General features: G+C 39.6%; 1 protein-coding gene across 1 annotated transcript in view; it reads right to left on the bottom strand.

The window, feature by feature from the left end:
- LOC140197069 (annexin A10-like) overlaps positions 1 to 26,893 on the bottom strand; it is a 118,033-nt gene that overhangs the window by 965 nt on the left and 90,175 nt on the right. The window contains exons 7-12 of the mRNA XM_072256988.1: positions 26,269 to 26,348; positions 20,626 to 20,685; positions 20,395 to 20,488; positions 9,555 to 9,650; positions 9,336 to 9,394; positions 6,434 to 6,556 (exon numbers count right to left, since the gene is read on the bottom strand). Of these exons, the coding sequence (XP_072113089.1) occupies positions 6,434 to 6,556; positions 9,336 to 9,394; positions 9,555 to 9,650; positions 20,395 to 20,488; positions 20,626 to 20,685; positions 26,269 to 26,348 (512 nt within the window). The remainder of the gene's footprint in view (positions 1 to 6,433; positions 6,557 to 9,335; positions 9,395 to 9,554; positions 9,651 to 20,394; positions 20,489 to 20,625; positions 20,686 to 26,268; positions 26,349 to 26,893) is intronic.

Genomic DNA, 26,893 nt, shown 5'->3' with positions numbered 1-26,893 from the left:
TAAAACCAGTAAGTATCTTCTGCATACTTTTGTCTACAGGGTTGGTGACATCCATTCAAAAGAATGGCATCTCCTTTCATATGCCAGCCATTACTGGGGTAAAATTGAGGGCAAAACTGAATCCCGCATGTCACTGCACTGCCACTGGGTTCAGCGGCGATATACAGTACATGCAGAATCTAAGATACTATTTCAGGGCTGCACTGTTTACTTGTTCCTGTGAAGCTGATTAGACATTCTACATGAATTCCACATATACATCACCCTCTAAAGAAATTCCTTCTCATCTCTGTTCTGAACAGACATCCTTCTATTTTGAGGCTGTGTCAATTGGTCCTAGATTGTCCGACTAAAGGAAACATCCTCTCCATGCCCACTCTTTTTAGGCCTTCCAATATTTGGTAGATTTCAATGAGACCTTCCCACCCCTATTCTTCTGAACTCCAGTGAGTACAGCCCCAGAGCCACCAACTGCTCCTCATACGTTAACTCTTTAATTCCTGGGATCATTCATGTAAACTTCCTCTGGACCCTCTCCAGTGCCAGCACATCCTTTCTTAGATATGGAATGCAAAACTGCTCAAAGTACCCCAAATGTAGTCTGGCCAACACCTTATAAAGCCTTGGCAGTACATACTTGCTTTTATATTTTAGTCCTTTTGAAATGAATTCTGAAATTGTATTCATCTTCCTTATTACAGTACCAACTCAATCCTGCAAGTTAACCTTTAGCAATTCCTGCAGTAGGGATTCCAAGTCCATTTCTACCTCTGATTTCTGAATTTGTTCCCCTTTTATAAAATAGTCTATACCTTTATTCCTTCCACCAAAGTGCATGACAGTACACTTCCTTACATTGTATCGCATTTGACACTTCTTTGCCCATTCCCCTAATCTATCCAAATCCTTCTGCAGACTCTCTGCTTCTTCAATACTACCTGCCCCTTCACCTGCCTTTGTATCATCCACAAACTTGATCACCCAACCATCAATTACATCATCCAGATCATCAGCATATAATATGACAATTAGTGGAACCAACACTGAACCCTAAAGAACACCATTACTCACCGGCAGCCAATCAGAAAAGACCCATTTAAGTCAAAGTAAAATTTATTATCCAAGTATGTATATGTTACCATATAAGCATCCGTTAGTCTCATGAGACCATGGATTTGTGCCTTGGAAGGTTTCCAGGGTGCAGGCTAGGGCAAGGTTGTATGGAAGACCAGCAGTTGCCCATGCTGCAAGCACCCCCTCTCCATGCCACCAATGTTGTGCAAGGGAAGGGCATTAGGACCCATACAGCTTGGCACCGGTGTCGTCGCAGAGCAATGTGTAGTTAAGTGCCTTGATCAAGGATACATACGCTGCCTCAGCCAAGGCTCGAACTAGTGACCTTCAAATCACTAGACGAACACCTTAAACACTTGGCCATGCGCCAACACTATGTTACCATATACTACCTTAAGATTTATTTTCTTGTAGACATTTACAGAAAATTAAAGAAATAGAATAGAATGTATAGATTTTTCTATACATAAACAAAGACCGACAAACTCTTCTCTTTATCTTTGCCTTCTGCCAGTCAGATAGTCTTCTGTCCATATAGTATCTTTCCTGTAATACCACAGGCTTTTGATTTGCAGGCCCATATGCCACACCTTCTTAAAGGCTTTCTGAAAATCCAAGTAAACAACACTTGCTGCCTCTCCTGTCTGTTTTTCCATCAAAGAATTTCAATGGACTTACTAAGCTTGATTTTCCTTTAAGAAACCATGCTGACTTGCAGAAGAAAACTAAGAAGGTCATTAGGAGGGAAAAGATTAATTATGAAAGGAAGCTGGTACATAAAATCAAAGAAGATACTAGAAGTTTTTTTAAGTATATAAAGGGTAAAAGAGAGTCGAGGGTAGACATGGAACCAATAGAAAATGATGCTAGAGATATTGTAATGAGAGATGACAGAGGAACTGAATGCATATTTTGCATCAGTTTTCATAGTGGAAGACATCTGCAGTATACCGGACATTCAAGAGTGTCAGGGAAGTGAAATTTGTGCAGTGAAGATTAACAACTGAGAAGGTGCTCAGGAAGCTTAATGGCCTGAGGGTGGATAAATCTCCTGGACCTGATGGAATGTACCCTTGGGTTCTGAAGGAAGTAGCTGGGGAGATTGCGGAGGCATTAACAATGATCTTTCAAGAATCGATAGATTCTGGCATTGTACCTGATAACTGGAAAATTGCAAATGTCACTCCACTATTTAAGAAGGGTGGGCAGAAGTGGAAAGGAAACTATAGACCTGTTAGCCTGACATCAGTGTTGTAGGAATTGATTGTTAGGGATGAGATTACGGTGTACCTGGAGGCACATGACAAGATAGGCCAAAGCCACCATGGTGTCCTGAAAGGAAAATCCTGCCTGACAAACCTACTGCAATTTTTTGAGGAAATTACAAGCAGGTTAGACAAAGGAGAGGCAGTAGATGTGGTGTACTTGGATTTTCAGAAGGCCTTTGACAACGTACCACACATGAGGCTGTATAGCAAGGTAAGAACCCATGGAATTACAGGGAAGTTACTAGCATGGGTGGAGCATTGGCTGATTGGCTGAAAACAGAGAATGGAAATGAAGGGATCCTATCCTGGCTGCCAGTTACCGGTTGAGTTCCACAGGGGTCAGTGTTGGGACCACTGCTTCTTACGATTTGGACCATGGGATTAATGGACTTGTGGCTAAATTTGATACAAAGGCAGGTGGAGGAGCGGGTAGTGTTGAGGAAACAGAGAGCCTACGGAGAGACTTAGATAGTTTAGGGGAATGGGCAAAGAAGTGGCAAATGAAATACAATGTTGGAAAGTGGTCATGCACTTTGGTGGAAGAAATAAATGGGCAGACTATTATTTAGATGGGGAGAGAATTCAAAATGCAGGGATGTAAAGGGACTTGGGAGTCCTTGTGCAGGATGCCCTAAAGATTAACCTCCAGGTTGAGTTGGCGGTGAAGAAGGCGAATGCAATGTTGGCATTCATTTCTAGAGGTGTAGAATATAAGAGCAGGGATGTGATGTTGAGGCTCTATAAGGCACTCGTGAGACCATACTTGGAGTATTGTGTGCAGTTTTGTATTTCTTATTTTAGAAAGGATATACTGACATTGGAGAGGGTTCAGAGAAGATTCACGAGAATGATTCCAGGAATGAAAGGGTTACCGTATGAGGGACATCTGGCAGCTCTTGGGCTGTATCCCCTGGAGCTCAGGAGAATGAGGGGGCATCTCATAGAAACATTCCAAATGTTAAAAGGTCTGAACAGATTAGATATGGCAAAGTTATTTCCCATGGTAGGGGAGCCTAGGACAAGAGGCCACGGCTTCAGGATTGAAGGACGTCCATTTAGAACGGAGATGTGGAGAAATTACTTTAGTCAGAGGGTGCTAAATCTATGGAATTTCTTGCCATGAGAGGCTGTGGAGACCAAGTCATTGGGTGTATTTAAGGCAGAGGTAGATAGGTTCTTGATTAGCCAGGGCATCAAAGGGTATGGGGTGAAGGCAGGGGAGTGGGGATGACTGGAAGAATTGGATCAGCCAATGATTGAATGGCAGAGCAGACTCAATGGGCCAAATGTCCTACTTCTGCTCTCATATCTTATGGCTTGTTTTATTGTGTTCCTCCAATTACCCTGAAACTTCAGCCTTAATCATAGACTTTTTGTATTTGCAGTATCTTTTTGAATTTATCTCTACTTAATTAAATGTTAGGAACAAAAAGTAGAATCATCAATGAAACTACCAGATTGTTGCTATATATTACTGGATTTTTCATTCAATGGATGTGGGTTTTGCTGATATTGCTGACATTCATTGTCAATTGTTAATTGGTCTTGAACTGAATGACTTTCAGAGAGCCAGAGCAATGTTGTTGTATCTTGACATATAAAGTTCAGAGCGTCTAGGATGGCAGATCTCCAAATGTAATGGAAAGTGCAGGAAAATGTGCATTATACATTTTAATTTATTTCAATATTGTTAATTATTTATTAATAAAGTTCATGTGTTTTATTTTAACAGGTTGGTTCTTAAAACATTTTAAATCCAATTGCATAGTTCTCTGTATGTCTTTGGTAAGTTCGTGATTTCTAAGGTGGTCTAGGAGTTCCAGATTGTCACCTTAGGATGTTGCATCAGTGAACCTGAAGTTTCTTTTGAAGAACAATCTGAAAGTTTAATTGCAGATTCTACCTTTGGCAGTCTAGAATTGTTTATTGAGCTGACTTCAAATGTCCCAGATGGCAGAGTGGGATTTTAGCTTATGTCTTTCAAATCACTAGTCTGGGTTCCTGATTATTAGTTGACTAAATACCCAGCATGTTATCATATCCCTGAATCCAAACCAGTTTCATATTGGTGGTTATCCATTGTGTTCGATGATGACTGGAACCATGTGCAGGAGAGTTTTTAAAGTGGAAAAGCTATTGCACTGCGGTAGTCTCACTCTCTCAAACTCAGAAGTACAGGTTCAGTGGTGTGAACAAATGTCACAAACGGGTATCTTCCTTGTTTGCAGTGGATGACCATGACATCTTCATACTAACTATAATACTATCCACACCTCAAGAGTAATTCATGTATTTTGAAGGATTTATGTTACTGAAAGATGTAAAGATTTTTTTTCTAGTGCAATAGGCTGAATCGTGCTGTCTGGTCAAGCCAGGATTGTTCAACAATACACTGGAAAACTGGCCTCTCAGATCCCATTCCAGATCGAATCTGGCATAGGGGTGGCAATCCCAATCAATTGAGTGGGATTTCATGGCTTGGAGATTAGGAGGAAAAAGATAAGTTTTATTTTTATTTTAGTAATTTCATTTTTAAGACTATCATTTTAATTGCTTGAAACGACGTTTTCTTTTGTATATGCTTCTGCGTAAGAGAAAACTATATCCTATTAGACTGATGCAGGGTTCCAGCTGTAAATATCAACCTTTCCTTAGCCTCCATAGATACAGCTTGACACATTGAGTTCCTCCAGTAGTTTTTCCATATAAAATCAGGATTGCCTTGATAAAAGACATAGCCCGGTTTCTAGCCCGGCCTCTTGTCAGAGACCTTTGGGTGTTGTAGACACAGTGTCTCAGCAGTTCACTGCCTGAGGGCAGTGCACCACTGAAATATTACCATGCCTCACCTAACATATCCTGGATGCAAAAGGGCAACTTGTTCAGCTGTCTGCATTCTGCCCAGGGAAGTTGGAACAACTGGAAACCACAAGCAGCTTGGGCAGTGGAACAACGTCAGTTAGAATCATCCAAATAACGCTGGAAAACACAGATTTTGTTTCCTTAATGCTTTTGTGTGTGTGTTATGGATTTTGGGCTGCTGATCATGAAATTCATAATGAAATTTCCCTATCACATGCCATTTAAAAAAAATCACCTATACTTATTATCTAATTCATAATTCAAGTCAATTAAAGTGTTGCCCACAATGTAAGCTGAAAGGTTTTCTATCTTGTCAAGGCATGCCTGGGCATGCTTAGGCAGGGTGGTTGCTGCATGACAGGACAGTTTTTAGAAAGGCTATAAATTTCTGTGAAGGATTTCGATATTTGAGACAGTTGTTTTCCAGAATAACTGATGCCAAGATTAAGGAAGGCATTTTTGTTGTTCCACAAATCAAACAGGCAATTCAAAGAACCTCTAGTGGGACTGAAGAAAACCGCATGGAAGGCATTCAAGGATGTTATTGGAAATTTTCTTGGTAACTACAGAGCATCAAGCTACATGCAGCTGGTCGAGAACATGCTTCATGCATACAAAATCATGAAATGCAACATGTCACTAAAGATTCATTTTCTGCATTCCCATTTAGACTTCTTCCCTGCAAATCATGGCACTGTCAGTGAAGAGCATGATGAAAGGTTTCACCAGGACATTGCAGTCATGGAGAAACGGTATCAGGGCAACAAGGAATCCATAAGTGCTGGCTGATTATTGTTGGACTCTTAAGCGAGAAACCTCAGACATTGAGTACAAATGAAAATCATCAACAAAACATTTTTACCTTAGTTGGACTATTGCAAAGCATCAGCACTATTATGCAATTAAATGCATTATATTCAATAGAAGTTAATTTCTTGTTTCTCCAAATTCCCATGTGATACAAGAAGTCTGAAATTATATTTGTGGGCTATTATAAACAAAAAAAAATTCCAGGGAAGCAACACTTTTGGAAAAAATATGTTGTCCAGTGTAAACAAAAAAGGAAATAACTTCAAGGTTGCATTTTGGAGAAAAAAGTCTTCTCATTAATGGCCATGAGTATGACTCAGATTCCAGCAATCTGATTCTGCATATGTTGTTCTGATCTGATTGTTGAGTAAATGCTTGGTCTCCACAAGTGTATGTGCTGAAGAATGAATGACTCATACCTTGATATCGTGGTGTAGTGAATTTCCATAGCTGACCTTGTAATTCCTTTTGATGTTCATCAGATCAATTTCACTCCTAGAAATCATGATCCTTATAACAGTTCTGTTGTGAAAGCCGTGGTCCTAAATGAAGTTACAAATATCATGGTTATCTATTAATGTGTTCCATACTACTGAGGCCTATTTAAGTATTATTCCTTAACATTGTGCAGGTAATACCTTCTGAAATAGTCATGCTAATTTTGAGGTAAATATAAACGTTGAAAATTCACAGTAGGTATAAATTTGCAATATCACGCTTTGAGCAGATAACAGCATTCATAGAGAATGCATTTTGGTTTTTGGCAAGATGTGCTCTGTAGGGAGTACCTTTCACTTAGAAACATTTTCTTTTTAATATTGGATTAGGAACAGTTTAGATTCTGTTGCCAGTACGTATTTCTTACGCACAGTCTGCAGCAAAAACTAAATAATAAAATTAACTTGATTGATGATAGTTCCTATAGCTTTTGTGTTATTCACACTTCTTGTGAGTTTAAAAGTATATATCTAAATTCAACATAAATGATAAACTACACTCACATAATTGTTGACTGAACAAAGTTGAATTCAGGAAGTATATTACCTACTGCTACCCACTTCCTCCTAATGTCATAAAATCAAGATACACACTAAAACGTCAATAAAAGTCAGATAGCAGCACCAGTGCAGTTTAATTAACACTGTTCAATCAAGAAACCCAATCAGTAATAACTATTTGAAACAAAAAATACATTTATTTTCCTTCAGTGCTTTAGAAATAACCAAATAGTAATGTTTCTTGTTTTGAAGAATAGCAATCTTCTTATTGATAGATTTTAAAATTTAATATTTGTACCTTACTGATCCATCTCAATTGGTGCTTGTACTACCAGAGGATACACAAAATTGCTGGTGTAACTCAACATGCCAGGTAGCATCTATGGAGAGGAATAGAGTCAATGTTTTGGGCTGAGACCCTTCATTGGAACTGGAAAGAAAGGGGGAAGAAGCCAGAATAAGAAGGTGGGGGAGGGGAAGGAGTACAAGCTGGAAAGTGATAGGTGAAGCCAGCTGAGGGGGAGGCTAGGTGAGTGGGAGAGAGCTGGGAGGTGATAGGTGGAAAAGGTAAAGAGATGAAGAAGAAGGAATCTGATAGGAGAAGACAGTGGACCATGGGATAAAGAGAAGGAGGAGGAACACCAGTGGGAGATGATGGGCAGGTGAGAAGAGAAGAGGTGAGAAGGGAGCCATAATGGGGAATGGAAGAAGAGAGAAGGACAAGTGGAGAGAAATTACATGAAGTTAGAGTAATCAATGTTCATGCTATCAGGATGGAGGGTAACCAGGCTGTCTGCAGAACCCTTTGTGTTTATGTCTGTACTACTAATTTCCTCTGCTGGAGGCAAGAACCACATCTTTGGGTATTATATAAATTAATTGAGGCAATGTCCCTTTAAGCGGTTTAGAGTCATCTAATGCTACTGCTTGGGAAATGCCTAGCTTACCCAAGTGACAGATAAATGTAATCCCTACTTCAGTTGCAAATAACAAGACGTTATCCAGATTGGTCTCTCCTCAAGAAAGCCCCCAATTATTTATTCAGCATTACCTGATTCATCTATCCAGTTGATGGAAACTTTAACATGTAGGTATCCACATTTATAACTGAGAAAATTGTAATTTATACTAGAAATGCATGTTTACCAGTTGGGTGAGGAGTCCACTGTTGTGCGCACTGCAGATACTTAAAGAGTCTCTAGCAAGGCCTTTAAAAAGTAGTTCACTGACATAATTTGTTTATTGTCACTGAATTGACATTCCTGGAGAGTAGCAACATACATAAAATGTATGGCACAATGCAGTTCCTTTTAGCCCAACAGCTCATTTAAACTCCACATGAGCTTCCTAGTGTATTCACTGAAGTAACTCTATCAGTGTAACCCTTTATTCCCTTCTCATAGGCTTGTCCAGCAGCTCCTTCTATTTAGCTATGTCATTAGCTTCAACTTCTCCCTGTGGTAATAAGTTCCACATTTTGTTTACTCTGTGTGCGTAGAAGGTTCTTCTGAATTTCATATTGGATTAATGACCTTTATCAAATCTGCTCTTAGCTTTCCCTGGGGAAACAACTCGTTCTCCATTCTATTCATGTTGCTATAATCTTTCCTCCTGGGGGCCAAGCTTAATAAACCTCTTCTCTACCCTTACGTGCCTAGAATTGGATACAGTACATTAACTGTAGGTAAAATAATGTCTTTTAAAAATAGTTTGTTTTCTCCGATACTATTAATAAAGTTTGGGTTCACGGGAATTGTAGAATATTATGGCCTATCATGTCCTGCTCAGCAAAGAATGGGTTTAAATTAATCTCAATTGCCAGCTTAAGCCTTGTGTTCATGTACATATTTTTAAAAAAGTAATTATGATTTCCATCTTCACCTTTCCACCCTTAAGTATCATCAACAGTTCACCAAGCCTTCATGTCATGTTAAAAAATGCTGTGCACACATTTCTTCTACTACTGCCAATTTCCACCACATCACCCCATTCCTCTGATCAAACATTATCTTTCATTTTTCTGTCTTGAGTTTCATGTTCTGTAATTCTGATTTGATGACAGTAGGTGGCACCAGTGCTTGCGGGTGGTACCAATGCTTATTAAAGACAGGCTCCTGTTCTAAAATTGTAGTCAGTCAACACATAAGGGTTTGCATCATACAACAGAAGGAACTGAGAATAACATAATAGGTTATATATTAATATTTAAAGTGACAGGTTCTCCAAAATGTTTATGAAATATCTGGTGAATATTTCAAGAGGAATCAATTGATCAAAATTTTAAATTTGTTTTTGAAACAATGGCTTAGAATGTGTTACTTACATAAATTGCTGTGTAGAGTTTGTATGCAAAATAGGAAGCTTTGTCTCTGACACAAAGGACTTAGAGAAATGAAATAAAAATTACAGATTAATCATTGTGGCAACAAAGATAAACATTAACATGAACTTAAAGTTGGAATGTAATACATTTGTAACTAGAATTTAAACATTAAAATCTGAACCTAATATTTAATACATGTTATTCAGCTAATTTACTTACCAATTGCCACAAGTAATTGCTGAAAGTGTCCCTCGTAGCAGTTGGCTATTGCTTCTTGAATATCCCTGCCATACATTAATTGGAACTGTTGAAAGGCTGCAAATGGATGTGACATTAAGGAAAATCAAGAAGGTTTTTAGCAATGTTCTACTAATCTATGCCTAGCAATATAATAAGGACAGATTGCTTGGAATTTATCACACCACACAAAAACATAACTGAGTGAAATTCTGATCATAAACTAAATAAAATCACCAAGGTTGAGGTCACTGCTGCCAAGAATCAAAAAGTAAGTGAAAGGAAATATTATGCTTGCATGCTAACCCAGTATCCATTTGCATGGTGCGTATCTTTGATAAGGTATGATTTCCAAAGACATATTTTCTTACAGTTGACGAGGACAGCCTGTCTCATAAATTACAGGTTACATAGTGCAGAAAGAAAAATAGTAAACTCAGGATCATCTGTCATTATCGGGTGCACTAACAAGGAGACGAGAGGGCATACAGGAGTAAGATATGCCAACTAGAGGAGTGATGTTGCAGCAACAACCTGTCACTCAATGTCAGTAAGACAAGAGAGCTGATTGTGGACTTCAGGAAGGATAAGACAAAGGAACACATACCAATCCTCATAGAGGGATCAGAAGTGGAGTGAGCATTTTCAAGTTCCTGGGTGTCAAGATCTCTCAGGACCTAACCTGGTCCCAATATATCGATGCATCTATAAAGAAGGCAAGGCAACAACTATACTTCATTAGGAGTTTGAAGAGATTTGGTATGTCAACAAACCCACTCAAAAACTTCTATGGGTGTTCTGTGGAGAGCATTCTGACAGGCTGCATCACTGTCTGGTATGGGGGGTGGGGGGGTGGCTACTGCACAGGACCGAAAGAACCTGCAGAGCTTCTGTCATAAATTTAGTCAGCTTCATCTTGAGTACTAGCCTACAAAGTAGCCAGGACATCTTCAAGGAGCAGTGTCTCAGAAAGGCAGCGTCCATTATTAAAGACCCCCAGCACCCAGGGCATGCCCCTTTCTCATTGTTACCATCAGATAGGAGGTACAGAAGCCTGAAGGCACACACTCAGCGATTCAGGAACAGCTTCTTCCCCTCTGCCATCGATTCCTAAATGGACATTGACCCCTTGAACACTTCCTCACTTTATTAATAGATGTTATTTCTGTCTTTGCATGATTTTTAATCTATTCAATATAAATATACTGTAATTTATTTATTGATTTACTTTTCTTCTATATTATGCATTGCATTGAACCACTACTGCTAAATTAACAAATTTCATGTCACATACCAGTGAAAATAAACCTGATTCTGATTCTGAAAAGATTTAATGTTGCATGGTATTTGTTTACTATTGCATTCATTGGAGGAATATAAATATGTCCAAACATTTTAATTACTTCATTTCCAGATTTTGCCCATTTGACAGTTATTTAAATATATTTAGCATAGAAACATAGAAACAATACAGGCTCTTCGGCCCACAATGCTGAGCCGAACATGTCCTTACCTTAGCACTACCTAGGCTTACTCATAGCCCTCTGTTTTTCTAAGCTCCATGTACCTATCCAGGAGTCTCTTAAAAGACCTTATCATTTCCGCCTCCATCATCGTCGCCGGCAGCCCATTCCATGCACTCACCAATCTCTGCGTAAAAAAACTTACCCCTGACATCTCCTCTGTACCTACTTCCAAGCACCTTAAAACTGTGCCCTCTCGTGCTAGCCATATTTAGTTACATATTTATCATAAAACCTATAGTATTGACATAAGTCCACAAATTTTAGTTCAGTGCTATGCTGCTGGAAGTGTGTAGTGACCTCTGTTCACATATTTGGGTGCCTCCTGATCCTTTATCAAATGACAATTATATTAAAACATAGATATGCCAGCCCCCAACATTGCACATCCATTTCGTGACCAAATGTTGCTTTCTGCTGGAGTTTGGTGAGAAACAGAGTGGGAATCTCTATGTGAGGCTGAGGATCCTTAAAATCCAACCCTTCCTTGCTTTTGTTCAAAGTCTAGGTAGTTTGTTGATCATTCCTTTTCAAGCACTGCTTGCCCAATTTCTGAGTCTAGTTTCATGCAGGTGAGAAACTGCCAGAAAGTTCAGCAGTCTAATGAACTGAGACGGTGGGAGCTGAGAAGTCACCGTGGTAACAGCTCAGAGCGGTTGAGCTAACGGATGCTGGAATTTTGGATGGATTATAAAAAGCTGATCGGTTGGTCTGATAAGGGAGAGGAGACACGACACGGGAGAACTGCGGAAGCTACCCGAGAAACCATTGGTGGAGTTTAAGACCACCACGAGGGTGGAGGACACGGACCGATTAATTTCGACCCGTGGTTACCAGTGCGGGTAAGAGCTTGCCTGTGGGGGTCAGCTGTTGGTGAACCCGTACCGTGGGTTAGTAGACCGTTCCCTAGAAGGGGCTCTGTCCATCTGTGTCTGTGTGGGGGTCACACCAAGTGACTCTGAAAACTTCGGAAGCAAGAACAACTAAAGCTGTCGACTTAAACATCAACTCAATTAACTCTCTCTCTCTCTATCAATTCGGCTCGACATAACACAAAGTGAACTGAACTGCTTAAACTTACCTGACACCGCAAGACTGATATCTACCTCCTGGACTATTATATTTTCTGTATCCACACACGCATTTACAGATATGTATATAATAGTTTATAATCTGTATTGCGTTAATTGTATTATTCGGTTTAATGATTTAAATTTGTAGTAGTAATAAATATAGTCTTAATTTATAGTAAACCAGACTCCAGGTGTGTTCCATTTCTGCTGGTCCTTTTCAACTTGTCACGGGTTTCGTGACACTAGTTAAAACTGGGTCCTTTAATAAAGCTGCTAACATTAAACAGAGGTGTATAAGTAAAAATTGATTTAGACAAGGACAACAATTCATCTGATAATTCAAATGCGGATACATATACATGAACTGCAGTGAGGTTAAGCTTCTGCAGGATAAAATGTGATGTGATGTAATTAAGTTTTTTAATTTATACTACTGATCTTTAGCTTTGCTTCTGCAATGCAAATCACAGAAGAACCTTCTTATCAATTTACAGAAGAACCATTTGGCAGAATGTAAAAAGCAGTAGAAAGTATTTTGCAAATCAAAACATCTCTTGGGCAAAAGACACTGTGGATTTTTTAAACTATCAAAATGATTATTCCAATTGTTAAAACTCATCTAAAGCTCATCTGACGAAGGGCTTCAGCCTGAAACGTCAACTGTTCATTCCCATCCATTGATGCTGCCTGACCTGCTGAGCTCCTATAGCACGTTGTGTGTATTGCTCTATATTTCTAACATCTGCAGTACCTCTTGCATCAAGCATTGAATATTCAACAGAGTTCTGCTAGTTAGGATGTGCTACCATTGTAAGTGTGTAGTTCTGCCAATTTACCTGCCTATATTCAAAGTGTTAAACTTAAGGTGGTGATTATGGCAATTGGAACTGTCGTCATGTTGAAGAACTTGGGTGCCACGGTGTGTAGTGGTTTACAGCTCAGGGTGTTGGGGTTCAGAGTTAAGCCCTAGCATCCTCAGTAAGGAGACTGGACATCTTCCCTGTGGAATATGTCATGGGTTTCCTCCAGTACCATATTGTGTGGTAGGTTAATTAGTCATTGTAGTTTGTCCTATAATTAGGTTAGGGTTAAATCAGGGGTTGTCAGGGTTTGCTGGGGGGTGCAGCTCAAAGGGCCAGAAGTGACTATCTGCGCTGTACCTCTGAGTAAATCAATAAGTCGAGTATAAAATACCATGACAGAAGAGAGAGATCCTCCTGGACTCCCACTCCTGAAGGCTTGTTTTGTGAATATTTCCCAGTTAGAGCTTCTGTGTGGCTCAGTTTTAGTCAGCCAAACAGGCTGTAGCTTATGCCAACAGCGTTTAAGTTTACTATTTACTTGAATCACACTGATCTTAAGAGCTAGGACCTCATTTTGACTCTAGCTACTTCACTCTTTGAAAATATAAGCCAAATCTTTAAATTTTGATGACAAACTTTACTGTGGCAGAAAGTACTTGATGACAATATCAGCCCACAGCTTAAAGAAATGAAAATGAACATCAGCAGTCTGTAACAGGCCATGCTGCAGCGGCTTATAACGTGGCCTGCATGTTTAAGGACTGCATTTATTGCCTGTCAAAGAATGCTTTTGGAAAGGAATGATGCCTGCTTCCCATTCTCTGTGTTGAAGGTAAACCAAGAATATAGTTATTTGGCAGTCTGAGGACTTAGATCCAGTGATAGGGAATATGCTCTAAAATATATCCAGATCTGGAGGTTATGTGATCTAAGGAGGAAGTTAATTGGTTATAATTTTCAAATGAGCTTCACTCCAGCCGATTCCATAACCTAATTCCTCTGTCTCCTTTTGTCAATGTTGGATTCAACTGTTTAATTCTTAGGCTAGAATGTTCAATTGTTATTTTCTTTGCAGTTTAGCAATTATTTATCTACTTCTATCTTAAGTAGTTCTTAAATGTATATGCAAGTACAATATGCTTATAGCGGCTGTACAAAGTATGATTCTGGAAAACTCTGGAAGTTTCTTTGTGCTGCATTATTTGAGCAAGTGGTTTGTCATTGAGTAAATTGCTACTGCAATATTCAATAAGTGCTTTCTAATTGGTTAATTCTTATCCATAGATTTGAATGGAAGTTTTCTTATCTCTAAAGCTATAAATGGCTAAACACAAAGCAGCACCATTCTAACCTTCTTAACTTCTTTTAGCTTTCTCTATCATTGTCTATTCAACTTTCCCCTGTTCTATCAAATCTTAATAAAATAATCATGAAGCAACAGGTTTTGTGCCTCTTTCCTAAAAGAACCTTGGATCAACAACATCAGAATTCAACAATTGTCATTAACGTTTTTCAGGGTCAACTGTTTTTACTGTCAATAAAAACCGGTCTCCTTTGGATCGGGACTACAGAGCGTCGTGGGAGCTGAATTCTAAAGGAAGGCAGTTTTTTAAAAAACTTCTTCGAGCGCAAGAAGGGCGAGACAGCGCAGGCACGTGACGTCAACAGGACCGCACGGAGAGTTTAAGAAGGAGACCACCCTACACAGCGGGCAGCTGTCAGAGCGGGCAGCGGAGTGAGCGGTAGCAGAGTGTTGGGCTTTGGCTTCAACGGGCTTCGGCGGTAAACGGGAAGAGGCGAGAGCGAGGCATCAACTCTTTTTTCTCCCCCCCGCCACCGCTTTGGCGAATCAGCCCGGACAGACAGGAACAGCAGGGCTCTCACAGCTAACGGTACGAGCTAACGGTTTAATAAGTTCGTCTGTTTGGCGAGGTAAGTGGGTGAGTAGACTTATTTTTCCTGTTTCATTCTTATAGAATTAGGTAGCATGCCTGCAGGGTTAGTGCTTTGTTCAGGGTGTCAGATGTTGGAATCCTGGGAGACCTCCAGCCTCCCTGATGGCCACATCTGCGCCAGGTGCACCGAGTTACAGCTCCTCAGAGACCGTGTTAGGGATCTGGAGCTGCAGCTTGATGACCTACTGCTTATCAGGGAAAGTGAAGAGGTGATAGACAGGAACTACAGGGAGCTAGTCACCCCTAGGCTACAGGAGTCAGAAAACTGGGTCACTGTCAAGAGAGGGAAGGGAAATGCCTGGATAGTGGAGAGCACACCTGTGGCTGTCCCCCTCAGCAACAAATATCTTGTTCTAGATGCTGTTGAGGGGGATGACCTGACAGGGGACGCCCACGGTGACTGGGTCTCTGGCACTGAGCCTGGCGTTGTTGTGCAGGAGAGAAGGAGGGAGAAGAAGAATGCGGTAGTCGTAGGGGATTCCATAGTCAGGGGAACGGACAGGAGATTCTGTGAGCCTGACAGAGATACCCGCATGGTGTGTTGCCTCCCAGGTGCCAGGGTACGGGATGTCTCGGATTGGGTCCTGAATATTCTAAAGGGGGAGGGTGAGCTGCCAGTTGTCTTGGTACATGTTGGTACCAATGACATAGATAGGACAAAGGAGGAGGTCCTGAAGAGAGATTTCCAGGAGTTAGGAAGGAAGCTGAGAAGCAGGACCTCCAGGGTAGTAATCTCGGGATTGCTACCTGTGCCACGTGCTAGCGAGGGCAAGAATAGTCAGATCAGGCAGATGAATGCATGGCTGAGAGACTGGTGTAGGGGACAGGGCTTCAGATCCTTGGATCATTGGGATCTCTTCTGGGGGAAGTATGACCTGTTCAAAAAGGACAGGTTACACATGAACCCAAAGGGGACCAATATCCTGGTGGGAAAGTTTAATAGAGCTGTTAGGGAGGGTTTAAACTAATTTGGCAGGGGAATGGGAACCGGAATGATAGAGCGGAGGAAGGGGAAAACAGAAATAAATCTAAGATAGTGAGCAGTAAAGATGTCAGGAAAGACAGGCAGGTGATGGGGCAAATTTGTAGCCATTGGGATGAGTTGCAGTGCAATAAAGTTGCAGTGAAATCAAAGCAAAAAGTATCAAATACTGGTCTTAAGGTGTTGTACTTAAATGCACGCAGCATAAGGAATAAGGTGGATGATCTTGTTGTATAGCTACAGATTGGCAGGTATGATATTGTGGCCATAACTGAGACCTGGTTAAAGGATGCATGTCTCTGGGAGCTGAACGTCCAAGGATACACGGTGTATTGGAAGGATAGGAAGGTAGGCAGAGGGGGAGACATGGCTTTATTGGTAAGAAATGATATTAAATCATTAGAAAGAGGTGATATAGGATCGGAAGGTGCAGAATCTTTATGGGTTGAGCTAAGAAATAGCAGGGGTAAAAGGACCCTGATGGCAGTTATTTATAGGCCTCCAAACAGCTGCAGGGATGTGGACTACAAATTACAACTGGAAATAGAAAAGGTTTGTCAGAAGGGCAGTGTTATGATAATTGTGGGGGATTTTAACATGCAAGTAGATTGGGAAAATCAGGTCGGCACTGGATCTCAAGAGAGAGAATTTGTAGAATGTCTGTGAGATGGCTTTTTAGAACAGCTTGTTGTTGAGCCCACTAGGGAATCGGCTGCACTGGATTGTGTATTGTGTAATGAACCAGAGGTGATTAGAGAGATTGAGGTGAAGGAACCCTTAGGAGGCAGTGATCATAACATGATTGAGTTCACTGTGAAATTAGAAAAAGAGAAGCTGAAATCTGATGTGTCAGTATTTCAGTGGAGTAAAGGAAATTATAGCGGCATGAGAGAGGAACTGGCCAAAGTTGACTGGAAAGGGACACTGGCGGGAAAGACAGCAGAGCAGCAGTGGCTGGAGTTTATGCGAGAAATGAGGAATGTGCAAAACAGGTATATTCCAAAAAAGAAGAAATTTTCGAGTGGATAAAGGATGCAACCATGGTTGACAAGAGAAGTCAAAGCCAAAGTTAAAACAAAGGAGAGGGCATACAAGGAAGCAAAAATTAGTGGGAAGACAGAGGATTGGGAAGTTTTTAAAACCTTACAAAAGTAGACCAAGAAGGTCATTAAGAGAGAAAAGATTAACTATGAAAGGAAGCTAGCAAATAATATCAAAGAGGATACTAAAAGCTTTTTCAAGTATATAAAGAGTAAAAGACAGGTGAGGGTAGATATAGGACCGATAGAAAATGATGCTGGAGAAATTGTAATGGGAGATAAGGAGATGGCAGAGGAACTGAACGAGTATTTTGCATCAGTCTTCACTGAGGAAGACATCAGCAGTATACTGGACACTCAAGGGTGGCAGGGAAGAGAAGTGTGCGCAGTCACAATTACGACAGAGAAAGTACTCAGGAAGCTGAATAGTCTAAAGGTAGATGAATCTCCTGGACCAGATGGAATGCACCCTCGTGTTCTGAAGGAAGTAGCTGTGGAGATTGCGGAGGCATTAGCGATGATCTTTCAAAAGTCGATAGATTCTGGCATAGTTCCGGAAGACTGGAAGATTGCAAATGTCACTCCGCTATTTAAGAAGGGGGCAAGGAAGCAAAAAGGAAATTATAGACCTGTTAGCTTGACATCGGTGGTTGGGAAGTTGTTGGAGTCGATTGTCAAGGATGAGGTTACAGAGTACCTGGAGGCATATGACAAGATATGGAGAACTCAGCATGGATTCCTTAAAGGAAAATCCTGCCTAACGAACCTATTACAATTTTTTGAGGAAATTACCAGTAGGCTAGACAAGGGAGATGCAGTGGATATTGTATATTTGGATTTTCAGAAGGCCTTTGACAAGGTGCCACACATGAGGCTACTTAACAAGATAAGAGCCCATGGAATTACGGGAAAGTTACATATATGGATAAAGCATTGGCTGATTGGCAGGAAACAGAGAGTGGGAATAAAGGGATCCTATTCTGGTTGGCTGCCGGTTACCAGTGGTGTTCCACAGGGATCAGTGTTGGGGCTGCTTCTTTTTATATTGTACGTCAACGATTTGGATTATGGAATAGATGGCTTTGTGGCTAAGTTTTCTGACAATATGAAGTTAGGTGGAGGGGCCGGTAGTGCTGAGGACACGGAGAGTCTGCAGAGAGACTTGGGTAGATTGGAAGAATGGACAGAGAAGTGGCAAATGAAGTACAATGTTGGAAAGTGTATGGTTATGCACTTTGGCAGAAAAAATAAACGGGCAGACTATTATTTAAATAGGGAAAGAATTCAAAGTTCTGAGATGCAACGGGATTTGGGAGTCCTCGTACAGAATACCCTTAAAATTAACCTCCAGGTTGAGTCAGTGGTGAAGAAGGTGAATGCAATGTTGGCATTCATTTCTTGAGGAATAGAGTATAGGAGCAGGGATGTGATGTTGAGCCTCTATAAGGCACTGGTGAGACCTCACTTGGAGTACTGTGGGCAGTTTTGGTCTCCTTATTTAAGAAAGGATGTGCTGACTTTGGAGAGGGTATAGAGAAGATTCACTTGAATGATTCCGGGAATGAGAGGGTTAACATATGAGGAACATTTGTCCGCTCTTGGACTGTATTCCTTGGAGTTTAGAAGAATGAGGGGAGACCTCATAGAAACATTTCGAATGTTAAAATGCATGGACAGAGTGGATGTGGCAAAGTTGTTTCCCATGATGGGGGAGTCTAGTACGAGAGGGCATGACTTAAGGATTGAAGGGCGCCCATTCAGAACAGAAATGCAAAGAAGTTTTTTAGTCGGGGGTGGTGAATCTATGGAATTTGTTGCCACGGGCAGCAGTGGAGGCCAAGTCATTGGGTGTATTTAAGGCAGAGATTGATAGTTTTCTGAATAGCCAGGGCATCAAAGGTTATGGTGAGAAGGCGGGGGAGTGGGACTAAATAGGAGAATGGATCAGCTCATGATAAAATGGCGGAGCAGACTCGATGGGCCGAATGGCCTACTTCTGCTCCTTTGTCTTATGGTCAATACACATTCCCAATTTTGCATAAAAGATTAAGTGGAATATTCTGAATAATTGCACAACTAGTTGTTCAATACCTTTCTAAACATCATTTTACTTGCAATATTTACTTACCTTTCAGCAAGATAATGATGCAAGCTTTTTGTGCTCCAATAATGTGATAGGAGTTTTGTTTTAGAGCATTACATAAAAGAAAATTGCTAACAAGGTTGTACTCAGAGCTGCTTTATGAAATTGATGGCAGGAATCTATTCAAACAGGTGCAAGGTCTTTACAATGGATCTTTAACAATATTCTTATGTATGATCAAACCCAGACTTGTGATTTTAAAAAACAATGAAAGTTATGAAACTTTAAAGGAAAATCCTATGACACTGCTGCTGTTGTCCTCTGTAGGGAAAGTTTTAGAAGTGCAAATTGTTCTTGTAGAAGATTAGGTGAAGTTCTGTAGGGAATCCCAGAAATAATATATATATGCAATGTGCTAATTATGGGAACAAGTGGTTATCCAGTCCAGTGGTAACTGCTTATTCTCAGCTGCTTCTACCTGGTTCAGATGTCACAACACTTATGTCCATCTTCAAAGAAAAAGAAAATTAAAGAAAGTAAAGTAAAAGGACTGCAAAAGAACCGAAGGATGGAGAAACTACTGTTTTTGAAGGAATTAGACAGAAAGGGAGTTCTTTAAATATTCTCACACCTTTAGTATGGAAATTTACTTGTTAAAGTTGGCTTCTACACTCCTTTATTCTCTGGCTATTTGATATTTCTCACTTTAACTTGCACTGAATTGGCATCAGTCGTACTGTACAGTTAAAGATTATGAAAAAGTACGTCCAATATTCTCAGTGTGAAGGATATACCATGGGAAATGACAGTCTTGCTTAAGGTTCTCTGTCTTATGAAACCAATGGTTAGAAAATTTAGATGCTGCACCCACGATTTGTTTGCAGTGACTTTTATGATGGTGGTTACCCTCAGTAACACGGAATGATGAAATTATGATGAAAACACATTTAATCTAATGCAGATGTTCATCACTTCTTTCTATACACTGGGCTAAATAGTGGTTTCTCATTTTACCATTAGTGACGTCTTTCATGGAAATATAAGTTCAGCGCACAGACAAAAGTGTATACAGGCAGGAAATAGTGGACTGTATTTGGGAAATTCGTGATTTCTAACGTGGCCTTCATTGGCAAGAGCAGCTTTTGTGTTTATCCATAAATGTGTTTGAGCAGGAAGTAATGAGTTGCTTTCCTGATTCAGATATAGAATAGAAATAATAATGAAAAAAAACTGTGGAAGTTTAAGTAAGTGTATTCAAATATAGGTCTTGTGTTTTCTGATGCACATTGAATGAATGTGTTTATGGCTTTGTGATTTTCTTATACTAATACTCTTGGTCTTATCATTCAAAAGCTATAATTACCCATCCACAACTGCTGAAAGCTCTTTTTACATAGGATGTACTGCAAGATGTTTTTATTCTCCCCTGTTTCATCTTGGCAAGCTCCCCAAAGTGCCTGAAACATAAATCATTAGAAGAAACAATTAGCAGTGTTGTCTATCAGCTCTTCAAATGTACTTGTGCAGAGAGTTAGTTAAGATAGAAATGACGATATACAGGTGAAAGCCAAATGTACAAAATAACTTCCTTTACCGTGGCATCTTGTGCAGCCATGCCTTGATCCTCATAGCCATATCCTTCTTCCCTGGTTCCCTGTAAATTTTACAGAACATTGATAAGTAATAAGAACAAGGAAGAATATTGTTGCCAAATACAGTTTTCTTCAAAAGTGTTGGTTATGACAATATTCTCTATGTGTATGAAATGCTAGGTGAAGAGTGTAGAACAAAAACAGATGATAAAAATATAGCACACAACTTGGGGTTTATTCTACAAACAGAGGTAATTAAAGATCTTTGCAGTTAGAATTAGAGAAATTGTGAAGAATTTTAGGGGTTTAGTTTGTGAGATATCAGATATAACAAAGAACAGAAGTCCTTTTAAGCAGCAGTCACAGTTATAATGACCTGAATTTTTAGTTAGTTCACTTGTAACTATTCTATATATCAAAGTCTTCTCATTTTGCTTCTTCCCACAAGTAGAAACATTCCCCTGGTGTCTTCCACAGCAAAACTGATAATCTGCTATCTGACCACTGAGAAATCTCACTGGTCGTCATTTGGCTCAAAGAGGTACTGATTCCCATGTGGACAAGGACCGGATTCCCACAGTCATTTTCACTCCATGGGAGCCAGATTCTCATGCTTTCCCAGAGCATATCTGGTTCAGTCTCCAAAACAACCTTGAAGTTTATCAAGACTTGTTTCCCACAGTCTCTTTAAATTTAACAGCTTAATCGAATGTTTTAAATTAATATTGGAAATAACATCCGATAATCCAGAAAATTTGCTACTTCAGCACCAACAAAGTTTCAGGAGAGCTGGATTAGTAAAGCTTTAACATAGAAACGTAAAAAAACCTACAGCACCATACAGGCCCTTTGGCCCACAAAGCTGTACCGAACATGTCCCTACCTTAGAAATTACCTGGGTTTACCCAGAGCCCTCTATTTTTCTAAGCTCCATGTACCTGTCCGGGAGTCTCTTAAAAGACCCTATCGTATCCACCTCCACCACTATTGCAGGCAGCCCATTCCAAGCACCCACCACTCTCTGCGTAAAAACTTACCCCTGACTTCTCCTCTGTACCTACTTCCAAGCACCTTAAAACTGAGCCCTCTCGTGCTAGCCATTCCAGCGCTGGCAAAAGGCCTCTGACCATCCACATGATCAATGCCTATGATCATCTTATACACTTCTATCAGGTCACCTCTCATCCTCCATCGCTCCAAGGAAAAAAGGCCGAGTTCATTCAACCACATTAAAGAACAAAGCATAAAGGATATTCCCATTTATTATGTTCATAAATTATTTCTACTGAATACTTAACTTTCAGAGTGACAATGCAGTATTCTCACTTGTTAGATAGGCTTTCCTCCTACTTTAATTGAGGTAGGCCACATAATTACAAGCTAAATTCAGAAACATCATAAGCAAGGCTGGATAGTCATGAATCTCATTACGTAGGAGAGAAAAAACAAATCAGGCACAACCTACCTAATGTATTGTGAACGCCATCTGCTTCTTCCTTCACTGTCTCACCCAAATGCTCCACAAGAAAGAGACGCAGCTTGTTCATAGAACAGTACAGCACAGCAACAGGTCCTTTAGACCTCAGTGTCTGTGCTGAACTTGTTGCCAAATTAAGCTAATCTCTTCTGCACATAATCCATATTCCTCTATTCCCTGCATATTTATTTGTGCATCTAAAAGCCTCTTGAATGCCACTATCATCTCTGCTTCCACTACCAACCCTACCTTTCATGATTTTTATCAACTTCTGTAGCAGCAAAAGAAATTGATCCAAAATCAAAGCAAAAAATTTGCCAGCCACCTGCGACCCCAGACGGAGTTGTTATACTTGCGTGACGCATCCACAGCTCCAATGGTTGCTCCAAAGAGTCAAATTCCTTATTTCGAGCCTTCATTAGCAATTAGCGAACATAGAATTGAGCGTTATTGATTGAGCACTATCTCAGCACTCAGCATAAATACGCCCTTCACCAGCCCCAAGCTACAAACTGCCATAAAATAAGCATGAAGACCTAACTTATTCCCTTTGCTTCTACCGCACCCCCACTAATGTGACTAGTTACCATAATACACATAATAAACAGCCGACACAGAATACATGCCTCCTACAACTTCTGTCAGATCTCCCTTCAGCCTCGGATGCTCCAGCAAAATCATTACAATTATGTCCAACCTCTTCTTACATCTCATACCCTCTAATCCAGGCAGCATTCTTTCCTAATAAATGAAGTCTAACATTTACAATCTTCTTCTAAATTTTGTGCTTTGCACCTGCCCTAATTTGACACCTATTCTATTATTCTTGCTCTAATGTGGTGAAATATATAATTTTAGATTTTTTGACTTCATTTTAATTTTTAGTAATAAAAATAATTCTTCTTTTACCTTTGCCCACTTTCTTTCTATTGTTCAAAAGAACAATGTAAAATGCATACCCAGGTGTGGAAATATTTTCCTGCCAGCATGCACACCATGCTACTTTTAGATGAAGCACAGCTGTAGGGTATCAATTTCTCGAGTTATCTTTGCCTGTTGCAAAGAAAATCTTCATACCAATAGATGGCAGTAGAGCCTTGAGCACAATATTGCTTTCAGTGACTTCAATTTCTGAAGCCAATTTCAAATAAAGTAATGATTGTGTGGAATTCAAAGTGTTGTGGATGAGCTTAAAGGTAAATTTTTATATAAAAAATCAGTTTGCCATTTAGAAGCATCCAAATTATAATCAAAAGCAAGTGAATGAAAATGTTAACCCTCAGCTTTTTACTTATCATATAAGGAGGGAATTTCTCTGGAGCATCTCCCGCTTGTCTGACATTTTTTCCGCAGGAGATTGCAAAGTAACTCATAAGTATTACAGGAAAGTGTTTAATACATTTTACAGGCTTTTTAAGAATTGTTCTGGCCAAATGAGAGAACCTGGATGGAAATTCATTCAATTTTTAATATTATATTTTACTCTGTTAGATATTACTGTAATTCTGCCTGTGTTAGAAAACAGTACATATCACCATCGCAACAATGGTTTCATCAGAAATAGGAAGAAGTCAAATAGATGCAATAGGCTAAAGGGCATTGTTCCACTGACAGCTAACTCAGTTTTAAGAAACTACACCCTCAGTGATTTTTTCTCTATGGCAAGCTAAGCTTGTTCAATTTACCTCACAGAAAGTAAGGTCACAAATCTCGCTTTGGGATTGATCTACCCTTTTACAAATAAACCAACCTTATCACATTTTGACCATTTTGGAGTTTGAAAATTGATCAAGCATTGATCTTCATAATGCCTAGACACACACATTAATAATTTAAATCAGTGGTTCCTGATAATACAACATGTTATTAAGCTTGCCTGAAACAAGCTTGAGTCACACCACACATTTAAAGAAGTGACCCTGACCTACAGCCAGAAAGATGTGAATGCCTTTACATTTTTTATGCCCAAAGGTATAGTGTGAGCTAAACATTTGCTATTTATTTGCTGAGCTCTGCATTGGCATTTGAAAGCAAAGGAGAAAAGGACAATGTTCCCTTCTGCAGCTGGAGACCAGTATTGATCCTGTTCTCGGACAGCAAAAGCCAATGCTCATGCAATATTAGCAGCAGACCTTGTTTAGTTGCAACCTCAAAATACATAAAATTATTCAGTAAATCAAACTCTTCCATTTTTCAAACTGGGATATTTGTTAATGGGATTTTATATGCATAATTAATACATTAAATCAGAAAATATTATTAACTGACATAAAAATATTTGTCAGTGCCCAGAATAAATCAGTGTTTTAAAAAAGTTTGAATGAAATGTTATAATATTGAAATGTTTTTAAAATATACCATACACTTTTCAATGTGTCATATTTATGGCCAAGATGTTGATAAATCTTAATGTTCCATTCTAGCACCTTTAAAAGCTTGAGAACAAAATCACATCATTTACCAATGTGGCTATTTACTTCTTCTCTATTACTCATAATTTATCTACCTATGTAGTGAACTGGGCCACTGGTTTAATTGGTCAGACCTTTCCACAGATAGTGAAGTAATTGAATTCACTAGTTATATTGTCTTTGGGAGGAAACTGTTTTTCTCAGAGTATGTCCCTGAGTAGATTCTCCCAAGTGAAAGCACGATCCAGTTGATCAGCAATTCTAATTCAGTGTAGGAATATTCAGATTATAAGTGGTTGTCCCTGTCCCTAAGATATCCTTGATAGCTGTGGAACCTTGCCTCTAAGTTTGCTAGCCAAGGTAGATCCTGCTGCTTTTAGCTTTTAACATTTTATGAAATTGGAATATGCATGTTAACTTATGGCATTGATGCTGGACTGCTAGAGGGAATATTCAGATCATAGCTGAGTGAGTGAACAGTTTGAAAAAGTTAAAAAAAAGCAACGCTGACTGCAAATGTGTCAATAAAAACATTCAGCAGGTCAGGCAGCATCTGTGGAATGGAAACAGTTAATAGTTCAAGTCAAAGATCTCATATAGTGATTGCAGTGGGTTATAATGGCTCACATTTTCATGAACAGTGTGTCCACTTCTCAGCAATCCTGTGATTTCCCTGCATTGCTTGGCTTTCTTAATCTCCTAATGAACGTTCTCATTCTAATTGTAATGGATTTCCAGTCTAAGTCTCTTACAAAGCCTGGAATTCATGTATTAAAGATTGATTTCTGGACATGATCAGGATAACTTCTTACGGTAAAATTCTGTGGTATTATTTCCATGGTATAGTTCTGAAACTATTCTGTGTGGGCATATTTGCTTTATCAGATGTGTATCTCTTATGACTTCTGGATTCAACTTTTTTGTCAAATTAATATATGGCTATATTTGTAATATACCTTCAGGTGCATTGTTCAGGTAAAGAATTTGAAACAATTGTTGAAGTAATTTATTTTAGTCTATTTGCGTGCTACTTGTCAGTTCTTTAAACTATGGATAAAATGGGTTTGGACAGTGGAAATTGAGCTTAATTAAACCAAGAAAGTCCATGAGTGAACTTCTTGATGAGTGATGTTTTTCTACATTGGAGTTCTATTCCCAGGGCTTTGGTGAAACAGAAAACACCGCCCTGTGGAGTAAGACTTCACCCCGTCATTCATGGGTCCTCACTGGGATAGGTGTCTTATCTCTACCTGGGTTGCATTGGGATAGGACATTGGGTTTCACCAAGATGAAACTTCCATATATTCCTGGGGTCTCACAGAGACAGACCCATTGTGTGCTCCTGAGGGCTCGTTGAGACAATGGCGCCATACAGCTGATAGAGATTTCTTGTTATTGGAGAATGAGAAGCAAAGCAATGTTCCATCATCCCTTCTCAGCATAATGTAAAGATTACGTCCAACAAAATTTGGGTATTACGGGTGCTTGAATGCAGTAAAAATTGTGATAAATAGCCATTTGGTTAGGATAACATTACTTTCATTACACATCATCTTATAGAATACATGAGATCTTTTGTTTAAACATTATTAATTTCCAATTGAAAAGAAATGAGAAAATGTATTTGCTATTTTCACGAGTTTTGCCACAAGAAATCATTAGAATTACATGGTCGGTGTAAAGGATTTGGTATAATAACATGTACTTTCACAAAACCCAGTGCACAATGTAGGCAATATTAATAAGAAATAAGGTACTTGTGCAAGCAACATGAGAGTATCCCTGAAGTGTCCAGATGTTTCTGAATCAATATCCTCTTGAAGTTGCGTGCCAAACTCTAAAACCAAAAAAAAACAAATTACATTGACAACCATGTGAAATTTTCAAATTTATAGATTGCACAGTGGTGAAGAGCTTCTGTTGTTATGATGCAGGTCTGGTAATTCAGAGTGCGTGAGATAAAGCTGGATGTTGTTTACTTGGATTTTAAGAAGGCCCTTGACAAGGTGCCGCACATGAGGCTGCTAAACAAGATAAGGGACTTAGGAGTCCTCGTGCAGGATTCCCTAAAGGTTAACTTTCAAGTAGAGTCAGTAGCGAGGAAGACAAATGCAATGTTAGCATGTCAGGAGAATAAGAATATAAAGGCAAGGATGTGATGCTGAGACTTTATAGGGCATTGGTCAGACAATATTTGGAGTATCATGAGCAATTTTGGGTCTGATATCTAAGGAAGGATCTGCTGACATTGGAGAGGGTCCAGAAGAGGTTTGTGAGCAACACACGTAAAAATTGCTGGTGAATGCAGCAGGCCAGGCAGCATCTATAGGAAGAGGTACAGTCGACGTTTCGGGCCGAGACCCTTTGTCAGGACTAATTATC

The sequence above is a fragment of the Mobula birostris genome, chromosome 4 (genome assembly GCF_030028105.1).
Source record: "Mobula birostris isolate sMobBir1 chromosome 4, sMobBir1.hap1, whole genome shotgun sequence".
NCBI lineage: Eukaryota > Metazoa > Chordata > Chondrichthyes > Myliobatiformes > Myliobatidae > Mobula > Mobula birostris.
The sequence above is the reverse complement of the archived record's forward strand: the minus strand, read 5'-3'. Positions and strand labels throughout refer to the sequence as shown.